At 54.1% G+C, this 12,657-nt stretch overlaps 1 protein-coding gene across 4 annotated transcripts in view; it reads right to left on the bottom strand.

Moving 5' to 3' along the window:
* Positions 1-12,657, bottom strand: part of CACNA1A (calcium voltage-gated channel subunit alpha1 A) — a 285,647-nt gene that overhangs the window by 52,838 nt on the left and 220,152 nt on the right. For all 4 annotated transcript variants that reach the window (XM_036302813.1, XM_036302811.1, XM_036302810.1 and 1 more), the window contains 5 exons: positions 11,978-12,438; positions 10,994-11,129; positions 9,394-9,523; positions 5,969-6,028; positions 5,151-5,257 (listed from right to left, as the gene is read on the bottom strand). In XM_036302813.1, coding sequence (XP_036158706.1) covers positions 5,151-5,257; positions 5,969-6,028; positions 9,394-9,523; positions 10,994-11,129; positions 11,978-12,438 — 894 coding nt within the window. The remainder of the gene's footprint in view (positions 1-5,150; positions 5,258-5,968; positions 6,029-9,393; positions 9,524-10,993; positions 11,130-11,977; positions 12,439-12,657) is intronic.

Here is a 12,657-nt window from a genome sequence, read left to right as displayed (position 1 = left end):
CTGCATATCAGATATTTACATGACGATTCGTAACAGTAGCAACATTACAGTTATGAAGTAGCAACGAAAATAACTGTATGGTTGGGGGTCACCACAACATGAGGAACTGTATTAAAGGGTCGCGGCATTAGGAAGGTTGAGAACCAGTGCTCTAGAGAATGTGCCACCCATAATCCCTTAGGAAGTGCTATTAAAAAAAAAAAAAGGCTTAAATGCCTACAAATGCTCCCATTGGGTTTCTTCTCCTCCCACCCTGTCCCATGAGCTCAGTGGCTCTCAAACCTCAAAGTATCTAGGAATTGCTGCGCACACAGAAGTGTGTAGACTCTCCTTTATAGATTAGGAAGGAGTCAGTCGTTGGCAGTGATTTTTACTAAACATGCTGACTGTGCGTGCAACATGTGACTCGTCTAAATGTCTCTGTATCTCCCTGCAGGAAGATGATAGCTTTATGCCCGTTTTCCAGATGAGGAAGCCGAGGCCCAGGGAGGGAGAGTGACTTGCCCCAGGTCATCTAGGTGGGGAGCAGCAGACTGAGATTTAAACCCAGGTGTGTACGTCTTGCACTCTAATCTTCTTTCTGTTTCATCGCACGCAAGAAAAAAATAACGCTTTCAAGGGGAAGGGGGCCTGTTTTGAGAATGGGGATTAAAAAAGTGGCAGCCTGAGGGCTCCTTCTTTGGTTTCCTGGCAGTTCAGCCCCTCGGCATGCAGGAGCGGCTTGATCAAGGCGCTCCACCAGTTGTGCCGGGCTGCCCTGAGGGAGGAGTGGCAGCACCAGATGGACTCTTGGCAGTGAGGGCAGGATCGTGATCTGCCAGCTGCTGAGAAATGTCAGTTGCCCGCCTCGATGCATGGGCACGGAGCATGATATTAGGCGTGATGGCTCATGAGATGGTGTGTTAATGTGGTCACATGGACATGGCACACGGTCAGTGGATGGAGCAGGGTGCACACACAGACATTTGGGCAAGGTGCAGGAGGGTGGAGCCTGTCAGGAGAGCTTCGACACATCCCTTGGGGGACCACAGGGATCGTTTTCATATCGCGACGGGGCCACAGTCACAGCCCCGCAGCAGAATCCTTGCTTCCACCCCGAAAGGCCAGAACAGCAAGATTCCTTTCCACAAGGAAGGGAACAGCCTCGTGCCTCTTCCCCTGGATTTCTGGGGCCTGTTGGGGCCTCCGGGAACGCAGGCTGCTGGGCTACCAACGGACCGTGCCGACTTCTGAAAGCCCTCGCGATCGGGGTTGGGAGCCGGGCAGAAGCTCTGAGTCTGACTGTGAAACTCGATTTGTGATCTTGCAAGATTAATTTCCTTCCGGGTCTCAGTTTCCTCATCTATGAAATGGGAGCACGAAGAGCTTCCCACAGGGGGTGGTTATGAAGGTGACATACATGGAGGCTGTTTAGTATCGTTATTACCAAGTCGAGTTTCTTGATTTTATGGGGGAACTGAGGCACAAAGAGGCTAATGGACTTGAACATCTGGAGAGAAATCAGACGTTTGCAGGAACCTTTTTCTAAAACAATAAGGTTAATCTAATATTTGCAGGGGGTGGAGGTGAGGGGAGAGGGCGGGTCTCAGCCTTGTCTCTGAGGGGAGAGGCACACGGGGTAAAGAAAGCAAGTTAAAGGACCAGAAAGAAAAGCAGCAAAGGACTCTGGGGCTGGGTTCTCGGGCTGAGGGCCTCAGAGCAGACGCTACTCCCGCCAAAAGGACATCTATCTGGTAAGAAGAAAGACAGTAAACTAAGTCCTCGTAGAGCAAGAGACCTTCTTGGGCAAGAAATGTCAGAAACTTGCAGCCAGTGGGAGGATTCTAAAGCTTTTCGGGGGGTGAAAAGGAGCAGCTTGAGGGCTCCTTCGCTAGCTTTCGGGCAACCTGGCCCTGTGGGCATGCAGGAGTGGCTTGATCAAGGTGCTTGGACAGCTGTGCCAGCCCTGCAGCCCTGATGTGGAGGAGTGGCAGCACCAGATGGATTCCGGGCTGTGAGGTGGGCGGGAGTGTCTGGGTCGGGGTCTCAGGGTCTAGCTCTCCCGTCCCTATGCCTGTCGCGAACAGGCGCTTCTGTAACTGTCAGCCCTCCCAATACCCCATGAGAGTCCCTGGCATTTGTCAGGATTCCCCTGGCAAAATCTTGCACCCCCAGTTCTTGTGATAGCGACGAGCCCACCGAGGCTCACAGGATGGCCTCTGGTCTCTGTCCGGACCCTTTCCTTGCAGAGGGATTAAAAAAAAATTGAATGGGTATTTTCAAGGTCATAAGCTAGCAGGTTGACTCTACAAATATGTTGTCCATGTCTGCAGCCTCATTTAGAATGCCTTCGTATGGCTACATTGGGAAAGAAAACGCAAACAATAAGAAAACCCCCGCTCCCTGTGGCAGATTCCTTTGCAGCACAAAGAATCATCCGCAGATTGATTTTTGGTGGAAAAATAACTTGGTTTCTGCAGATGAGGTTGGCTTAGAGGGAGCCTCTTTCTGGGTCCAGGGAGCCCAGAAACAGCATATTGCAAACTACAGTCCGTCATGGCACAAGCTCTATGGCCGAAAGGTTTGTTTCTGGGCCTTTTGAAGGCCTCCCCTTCCCCAAACTGTGAGGGTCAAGTTCAGGGACAGAGGTGGACACATCAGCTTCACCAGCGGTCAGGGAGGAAGTGCCAGGGTCATTTGAACAGACATCACTTCTGCTATGCCACACCCAGAGGTGGCCACGGAGGGCAAAACCCAACACCCAGGGCACAGCTGGCAACCCAGGGCTGTGTGTGAACAGATGGGTGTGACTGATAGGCTCCCCCCCCTTTCTGCCACCAAATGGACCCTGGAGCTGCTGGGCAGAGGACATGCCGGAGGGCTTGAGGAGCGGCCGGCCCCTGTCATGAAGACCACTTCCTCGTCAGGACAAGGAGGGTCGGGGTCTCCCGAGGCCGGAGCACATGGTGGAGAGTCTGCCGTCTCCAGGCCACATGCAGACTAGGCAGGTGGTTGGCTCCCATCCCCAAAAGATATGGGCCAGGGCGGGGGGAGGGAAAGAGAGGAAGAGACAGAGGAAGAGAGATGGGGTGGGGGGAGAAGGAGAGGGAGGAGGGATGGAGGGAGGAGGGGGGAGAGAGAGATTGAGAGAGTAATAAACAGAGAGAAAAGATAGAAAATGGAAGGAATGGAGGAAGAATGGAAGGAAAGGAAGAGAGAGAGAGAGAGAGAGAGAGAGAGAGAGAGAGAGAGAGAGAGAGAGAGAAAGAAACAGAGAGGAGAGAGGAAGCAAGAAGAGGAAGCAAGAGAGGGAGCCAGAGAGAGAAAAAGGGGGAGGAGAAAGAAGAAAGAGAGAAACAGGAGCAAGGGAGGGAAGGGGATTTGAGAAGGATTCACTCCAGGTTGAGGGCAGTCAAATGTTTGGCTCTTCAGAATTTAAACGTTTTCAGGGCCCACCAAGGTGCCTGCCTGACCCTCATAGGAGCTGATGGAGGGAGGGAGGGTGTATTTCATCACACTCTCACATATCCTGTGTCTTATCTTTAAAAATCCTCCCCCCCGCCCCCCTGTCAAGAAACTGGTACTAACTTGATGGGAAACAAATTGTATCTGATTTGTATTAATTTCTGTTTGAATCCTTTGCCCATTTATCTATCAAGGGCCAGTGTTTCTTATTGATTTGCAATTGCTTTTTGTATATTACGGCCATCGACGTGTCTTATTTGTGCTAATTCCCCCATTTGCTGTGCATTTTACTTTCTCATCATCATCACCACCACCACCATTATTATCATTACCTACAGAACATCTTAATAGGGTGGCCACACTTCTTGATTTTTAAAATAATCTCCTCCACTGCTCTAATACTCAAAGAATTACTTATAAAAGAGGGAAGAAGAGAAGGAGGGAGGTGAGGAGGGAGAGAAAGAAAGAGGAAAGAAAGGAACGAGGGTGGAAATAAAGAGCAGAGATAGGAAGATGAGGAGAAAGTAGAAGACAAAGAAAAAAGGGGATGGGAGGCCTGGCTGAGTCAGAAGCGTAATCCGCCTCCTGGTCCTCACGGTACACCCACCGCAGCTCAGGGGCCTCCGACACCGCGTGACCGTCCTCATTCCCCGGGGAGACCCGGGAGCGGGCACTGCAGTCCTTAGATCGGCCATGGGCCCTCACGACAAACCACGGCCTCAGTCTGTTCAGGGCACCATTCGAAACCCCCCTGCAGATCTGCTGGGCAGGGAGCAGGAAGGAGGGGCGCAGAGGCAGCCCCCGATTGGTCCCTGTGGGGGAGGCAGGTCCCTGAGGATCCGCTGTGAGGGGCACAGACAGGGACCCCAAGAAGATTCGCTTCTGGATGAGGGGCTGGTCAGGCCTTTCCACCCCGACCCGTACGCCTACAACCTGAGGAATGTGCTGCTAAGACTGCCGCCAGGGGCCTAGGCCGGTGATGGAGAACCTATGACACGCGAACTCATTTTTTGGGTTGATTTTTCTTTGTTACATGGCATTTAAATATATAAAATAAATATCAAAAATATAAGTCTTTGTTTTACTATGGTTGCAAATATCAAAAGTCTATATGTGACATGGCACCAGAGTTAAGTTAGGGTTTTTCAAAATGCTGGCACGCCGAGCTCAAAAGGTTCGCCGTCGCTGCCCTAGGAGCTGGTGGCGGCTCAGCCGGGGGTGCTGTCTTGGAGCTGCCCGATGAAGCATGGCCCTTTAACTAGGCCACGCGCCCCAGGGCCACCAGGAGAAGCGAAAGACACACAAGGGGAGTCACCAAGTCTACAGCTATGGGGCCTTCCCACAGGGTGGGGCCCGAACTCTCATGCACATCTGTTTCCTGGTTGTCATTTAGGGGCCCCCCACAGAGACATGGAGCAGGAGGAAGATGAGATGTCCGGGCAGGGCTAGTCTACAGGAAGCAGCAGAGCGAGGGCCGCGACTGAGGAGGCAGAAGGTGTGCAGGGGGGTCCCTTCTCCTTCCTCCACGGTGGGCGTCATGCAAAAGCCAACCGCAGCTCTTCCCAGTGGCATGCGATGCCTCCCACGACCCAGGGCCCACGCTCCCCATCTCTACACCATGAGACCACGTCCTCTGACCCAACGGGTGGCCCCAGGCCGGGGGAGGGGACCCAAGAGGCAGGTGGAGGCCCCGAGAAGAGACTTACGTGAAGGCAAAGGCCACCAGGGCCCCACTGACCACTATGAAGTCAAGAATGTTCCAGAGGTCGCGGAAGTAGGCACCCTGGTGCAGGACGAGCCCCAGGTCAATCATCTACGGGGACAGAAGAGACAGGGCTCAGGCCGCTCACCCCCTTCCAGGGGCGTGGCCGCCAGTGGGATCACTTCCTCCTGGACGGATGGGGCAGAGGCCAGAGGACCTCGGGGAGGAGTGAGAAGCCCCCACCCATGGGAGCTGGCCCCTCATGAAAGGTAGCGTTCACTTGCTGGTCCTTAGGCCCAAACCTCGGGGTTCCCCTGGACTCCTCTTTGTTTTACACCCCACATTGGATCCCAAAAATCTGCCCATGTCTTGTCACCTTATCTGCTTCCACCCTTACCTGGCCCCCATCATCACTGTCTGGGCCGGCACCATCATCTGTTCCTAGTTCTCTTGGCTCCCACCCACCCTCCCTCCTCTGCTCTGAACCCTCTATGGCTCCCATCCACCCTGTATGATCCCTCCAAGCCTGTCCTTCCCACAGACAGCAGAGGGCGCCTGTGAGCACCCCAGTCCAGTCACGACCCTCTGCTCTGAACCCTCTAGGGCTCCCACTCACTTGGGGTAAACGCCAAAGGCCTCCCTGTGGCCACCAAACCCCTGCACGACCTGTCCCTGTCATCTCCCTGCCCTGGTTTTCTCTCCTCCACTCGTTCAGTCTTTCCAATCACACCGGCCTTGCTGCTCCTCAAACACACCGGCGTTTCTAACCCCCGCCTGTGCCAGGGGGCTATTCTTGAGGGAGCAGAATCCCCTGGCACTCACCTTGATCACCATCTCAAAGGTAAAGACGCCTGTGAAAACGTAGTCAAAATATCGCAGCACCTGCAGGGGATGACAGTAAGGGGCAGTGGGTCATGGCTTGTCCCCAAGGGGGAGAGTGTCCACCCAGAGGAAGCAACCCAGGTGCCCTGTGCAGCTGGGCAGGGCGTGCATTGCACAAGGGCCCCTCCCACCTCGCCTCACAGTGTAGATTTGTATGTTGTGGAAGAAACGGTCCAGCAGATGGCAGCAAAGTCCTAACAAAATCCCATTGGTTTGCTGGCCAATGGGAAGGGCACCTTTTTAATCTGCTCAGGCCAGGTGGGGTCTGCCTGGACGAACAATGTCCTGTAGCCTGGGTCCCCTTCAGGCCACATGTCAGCACGTCTCCGATGTGACGCTGTTGTGAGGATTGCGACGGTGTAGGCACAGTTAAGCGCAGGGGGAACTTGTCTGATTCTTGTTGAAGGGCTGATAATTACAGAGGACCGCCACCAGAGGGCGACTGCGAGCACCGGAGTCAGGTCAGGACCTTCTCCGATCAGAATCCTCTGTGGCTCCCACCTCACTCCAGGCAGAAATTGAAGTCCACCCCATAGTCCCCACCCCTGCACGATCTGCCTAGTCACCCCCCTGCCCTCACCTTCTCTCACTCTCCCCCTCACTTGTGTGGATCCTGCCACCTTGGATGTCCTCACCTCAGGGCCTTCGCACAGGCTGTTCCCTCTGTCTGAAACGCTCTTCCCCATGTCCCACCTGATACCTCTCTCTTCTCTGTTGTGGTTTGGTTCATGTATCACTTTCTTGGTGCCCTTTCTGACCGTCTGTTTAAAATGCCCCTTCCTGGTACTTGTAATGGTCCTTACCTAGTCTCTCCTCCCCCTCCCCCCCCCCCGCCCCCCACACACACACTTATCACCACTTGACAAACCCCTTGTTTCAGTTATTGATAATCTCACTGTCCAGGTTCCCCACAACAATGTTAGCCCCTTGAGGACAGGAATGTTTGTCCTTGTGGCATTTCCAACTCCCAATACAGGGCCAGGCATACAGTAGGTCCTCAAGAATTGTTTGCTGAATGAAGGCGTGAATGGCTGCAGCTGCACTGGGTCCTGCGGGAGCTCTGGGCCTCTGTGATCTGTGTGGTCACAGTTCCCATTCTCATTATGTGTGGCTTTTGAGGGGCCATCAGGGACCAGCGTGGCCAGGCACTGACTTCCTGGAGTGGGCGGCAGGCACAAGGGGCTGGAAGGATCTGGGCAGGCAGAGGGGATGGTGGCGGGAGAGCATTTCAGTCTCTCCAAGCAGAGGGCACAGCATGGCCACAGGCCTGGTGCTCTGTGAGCTCTGGGAAGGCAAATACCATCTCCTACTGTCAAGCCTTGATCTGTGCCTGGCACATAATAGTTGCTCATGAAATGACAACTAAGTAAAGCAATGAATGGAAGGAAGGGAGGAAAGCAGGAAAGGACTGGGGGAAGAGCAGGCCAGATGGTCAGGTGAATCAATTCTGGAGAGCTGAGGAAGTTGGATAAGAAGAAATCAACAGTCCAGTAAGTCAGATTCAACCATATCTAATATTTAGATCCTTTTGACCTACATAAATGACAACTTTCTATGGCTCAATCTCATCCAAAAAGGTTCTCAATTTCATTTATCACAGGAGTAACGTAACGCGAAGTGGATTCCATTCCACGCCCAACAGGTCGGCCAAATGAGAGAGCCGCCAGCATCAAGTGTTGACAAGACCAGGGAGCAGGAGAACCCCCATACGCTGCCAGTACAACCATCACAGCGTCATCCAGTAAACATCTGGTCACATCTGGCGAGCCCAACCAGTGCAAATTCTCTGATCCAAACCCTGGCTTCACACCCCGGGGAAGGTCATGCCCAGGTGTGGGGAGTTGGGGATTCTGAAGTGGAGACACTCCAAACGCTCATCCACAGGAAGATGAACAAGTGAGTCCCTCCACACGGTGGACTATTAAACAGCCATGAAAAAGCATGACAGCCGCTACCATCTCACAGCAGACACCCCGCTGGGTGACAGGAGCAAGGCATAGCATGACTCCGCCTGTTTAGCGTTAGAAACGGGCAAAAAGGAATTCTAGCGTCTAAGGACACATGTGCGGGTGGGAAAATCAGAGAAGCTAAGAAACACGCCTTCCAGAGGCGGGGCCATGGTGACCTCCAGGGCAGGGCTTTCCAGGGTCGACACGGCCGACATCTGGGCTGGGAGCATTCGCCTAGGCCAGTGATGGCGAACCTGTGACACGTGTGTCTGAGGTGACACGCGAACTCATTTTTTTGGTTGATTTTTTCTTTGTTAAATGGCATTTAAATATATAAAATAAATATCAAAAATATAAGTCTTTGTTTTACTGTGGTTGCAAATTTCAAAAAATTTCTATATGTGACATGGCACCAGAGTTAAGTTAGGGTTTTTCAAAATGCTGACACGCCGAGCTCAAAAGGTTCGCCATCACTGGCCTAGGCCCTAGGGAGCTGCCCTGGGCACTGTAGGGCAATGAGCAGCGCCCCAGTCCTCCACCTCTAGATGTCAGTAGCACCCCCAATGCGCCCCAAGTCATGAGAATCAAACATGTCTCCGCATGGTGTCCCTGATTTGAATCCCCCTCCGGAGGGAAGAAGAGGGGTGATCGAGTTGGCGCCAGAGGTTAGGGGCGGTTCCGTTCTACTTCCTGCCCCGGGTGGTGGTTACATGGGTGTGGTGCACTTTGAAGTCCTTGCTAAATGGATCCCACATGTTCTATGCACTTTTCTGAGGCCTGTTCTGGTTGGGCTAATCGGAAGAACCCTGGGAGGGGTCGCTGGGCATCAGATGGCACCGTGCTCTTGACGAGGGGAGGAGGGCTTTGAGGGGAGAAGTTTCAACTGTGAGATGGAGTGGGGAACAGACCCTTTGCAACCCCTTGGAGGCTGGCTGGAGCCCTGCCTGGGTTCCCACAGTGCTGGGAGCTGCGGCCCCCTCCAGGCCCCTTCCCTTTCTCTGGTCTCCTGGAGTAGGCAGGGCCTTTGCTGAGCCCTCTGGAGGCCCCTCCTGTGGCCTGGGCCCCTGAGGCCCCGGGGGAGCTGGGCAGATAACTGACTGTGGCCTCAGCCCTGCTGCTGGAGCTGGTTTCCTCCGGGAGCCGTGTTCTAATTATTTCCTCCCATTTTGCTCCCCAATCCCGGCCCTGCAGTAGGGTCCCCAGGAGGCCTGCCCCGCCTGCAAAAGAAGGGAAAGTGCAAGGTAAGCTGCCAACAGGAGGCCTTGATTTATGGGGCCTTCCGGCCTCGCCAGGCTCCTCACCTACTTAGTGAGGGTGGCAGGGCCGCACTCCCAGTGGGAAATGTGCCTCTGTGCTGGGCAGGGGGAGCCATGGGGCAGGAGCTGGGCTGGGAAGGGGGTGCGGGGTAGGACTCACGTTGTTCCGCGGCGCGTTGGGCTGCACGGGATCCTCGGCCGCCAGGGCAATGCTGCTCATGGCGATGACCATGAGGATGCACATCTCAAAGTATCGCAGGTTCAGGATGTAATGGCACAGGCGGCGAAGGCTGTGGGGGCAGAGGTCCACTCAGACCCTGGGCTCGCGGCCCTTCCCTCCACCATCTCCTCTGCCACCGAACGCTACCCGAGATCTCTCACTCCCCAAGTCCCACAGCCAACAAACTATCCAGCTCCTACATCTGGGGGTGTACAAGGATCCTGAAGCCCCAAGAAGGCAGGGGGCCCTCAGCTAGGGAGGGCCTTCACATGCCCTGTTTGTGTTTATTACTTCCAAACAACCCTCTTGGAACAACTGGTTCCCAGGCTGCGGCGTTGTCCTTGGTTTTGTAGGAGATGACAAGGTTTTTCATGCAGAAAATGTCCTGTGGTTAAATAAAACTGGGGAACTCTGGGTTAAGTAGATTTCTTAAAAAAAAAAAAAAAAATAAGAGTTGAGTGACCATACCAAGTTACTCCGGCCCTCTGTGCTCCCATCTGTGAAGTGGCCATACAATTGGGCCTAACTCACAAGAAGGTGGGGATCAAAGAGTTAGAGGTAGGGGCTCCAAAAAATTACTTAAATTGTGAATCCCAAGCCTTATTAGAGCCTTTAATATGCTAATGGAATAATACTTAAGAACTAAACTTTTTAAGTGGAGCTAAAAATAATAAACACGGGCTGTGTGCACGGCAGCGGGAACGAGTGGTTAAGACCAGGGTGCCGGAGTCAGCCTTGTCTGGGCTCGCCCAGTTGCTTCCTGTCTGACTTTGGGCAGGTGACGTCCCTTCTCTGGGCCCCAGTTTCTTCATTTGTCCAATAGGACTAAGTGCAAGACCAATCCCACAGGGTTATTAGGAGAATTAAAAATAAAATAAAATTGTAAAGCACTCAGAACCATGCCAGGCACAAAGTCAGGGTCACGTAAGTATTTCTCCAGTAAAACAGGTGATGCCAACTAAATGAGAAAGTAAACGGACAGGGTGAATCCCAAGAGGCAGGTCACAGAAAGCAGTCTCCCCCCAGCCCCACCCCAGCTTACGGGACACGAGTGTGCTTTGTCCAGAGCATGTTGAGGGACCAGAGTTTCAAGAAATACCCTTTGGAAACACGTAATCCTAACATGACGCTGAACCCCATGACAGGCGTGCGACGGACTTCTCTCCTGGGTAACCCATCCTCCCTGAGGATGCCCGAGACGAGGGCCATGGGGAGAGAACACCCGCCCACAATGCCAACCCGCGAGGAGCCGGGGTCAGGGGTGCGTGGCACAGGGCTGTGTCTGAGAGGCACCCTCTTTATAGACAGAGTAGACGCGGATGCTCACGACCATGATTTCCCGCCGATGGCAGGAGTGGGTCTTTCCCAGCGAAATCGGTGCTTTATGACAAACTTCTGTCTTATGTGACTCAAGAAAAGGGTGTCACTGAAAAATGTGCTCAATGGTCCCATTCGGTCTTGGAGGTCCCTTTCCCCCATCGCCCCGTCTGGTCTGCTCTCGGGCCCGACGTGCGCGGTCCCAGCTGCAGGTCATACTCACGGGTTGGTCGTGGAGAGGATAAACATGGAGCTGTAGGGGGGCATGGGCTTGGGGCCGTCTTCCCCAGGGTCTTCCTCCTCCTCCTTCTTCTCTTCCTCCTTTTTTGGCAGTGGGTCTGGGTTGGCGTTTTTGTTCACTGTTGGGACAAGATCCAACACAGGGCTCCCGCCACAATTTCCCACAAGCCTCTGGGCTCCTGTTCATGCCCCAGCGTAGGCAGTAAGCTGCTGACACGGATACTATGGGCCAGGCACCCTATTATGTCGTTTGGTCCTCACATAACCCTATGAGGTTGGTACTTTATGATCCCCATTTCACAGATGAGAAAACTTGAGGCACAGAGAGGTGAAGTGACTTGCCTAAGGTCACACAGCTGGGACTTGGCAGAGCTGGGATTTGACCTGGGCAGCCTGGCCCTAGAGCGTCCGCTCTCAACGACTCTACAGCCTTGAGTCTGCTGGGACCCTTAACAGGATATTAACACAGACCTTTCCCCATCTCATGATGACCTTCATACTGTCACTTGAAGGCAGGCAGGGTAGGTCCACATATCCCCACTTTACAGGTGAGGATACTGAGCTCACCCACCATCAAAATGCAGGTTTTCTCCCCATTAACACACCTCTGAGCCTCAGTTTTTCCATCTGTAAAATGGACACAATGACAAGACCCACCGTGTAGGACTGTGCTGAGCATTTACAGGACAAACTCATGGACTCTCTTGCACAGAACTGACACTAGAAGAATTGGGCTACTATTATCATCTTGGAAAAGAATAAGCTCACTGGGTCATCTCCAAATTCCTAGTGCTTTTCAAGTCCCAATCTTAAATGGGGGATGGAGCGAGGGGTAAGAACTACCAGTCCCTCCAGAGCCTACATGGAAACGTGCTGGTCCCAACTCTAGGGTCACACAGCTGAGCCTCTAGGGACTGAGCCCAGGGACACCGGTCCCCACCAGTGACAGTGGAGGGTGGCGTCTCACCTTGGACGACGGTGTGGTTGAGGGGCGGGCAGGCCGGGGGGATGTCCACCGCGGTGTGGTCGGGTTTCCTGGCAGTCTTAGCTGAGTTGGTCTGGGTGCTGCTGGGGTTGGTGACAATAAGGCTGTTCTCGGGGGTTTTGGGGGGGCCGGGGTTGGACGGGTTCCCCGGGTTGTTGGGCATCTGGCGACTGGCGGCGTTCTGAGGATTGGTGGCCATGGCAGACGGGGCCATGGCGGGGCCGGGGTTGGTGCTGTTCCCCATCTTGGCTGGGCTCTGGGGCAGGCCGGCGTGGCCGAGGCTGTCGTGGGGACCGGCCGCCTCTGCGGTGGCCAGCTTGTTGTTCTTCATGTTGTCGATGTCCTCGGCCAGCGGCGGGTCTTGGCGGCCCAGGTCCTGCTGGATCGGCCGGGTGGTCGACAGGTTGGGGCCCGACACGGGGACCCCGGAGCCCTGGGTGTCTCTGTGGGAGGCAGGCCAACGAGAAAGAACCCAGAACTGAGTTAGAATAACAGAGAGCACATTTCTGGATGCTGCGAGAGGCGCTGCCCAAGCTCCCCAGCGCCTGGCATGGAGGTTTGGTCCCCGTGTAAGTGTAGCTAACTGCCCACCTTCCAACGTGCTGTTCCCCCGCCAGAACGGCTGTTCCCTGGGGATGCGAAGTCAGAGGGAAAAAGAACTT

This window comes from Myotis myotis, unplaced genomic scaffold (assembly GCF_014108235.1).
Source record: "Myotis myotis isolate mMyoMyo1 unplaced genomic scaffold, mMyoMyo1.p scaffold_m19_p_33, whole genome shotgun sequence".
Taxonomy (NCBI): Eukaryota; Metazoa; Chordata; class Mammalia; order Chiroptera; family Vespertilionidae; genus Myotis; species Myotis myotis.
The sequence above is the reverse complement of the archived record's forward strand: the minus strand, read 5'-3'. Positions and strand labels throughout refer to the sequence as shown.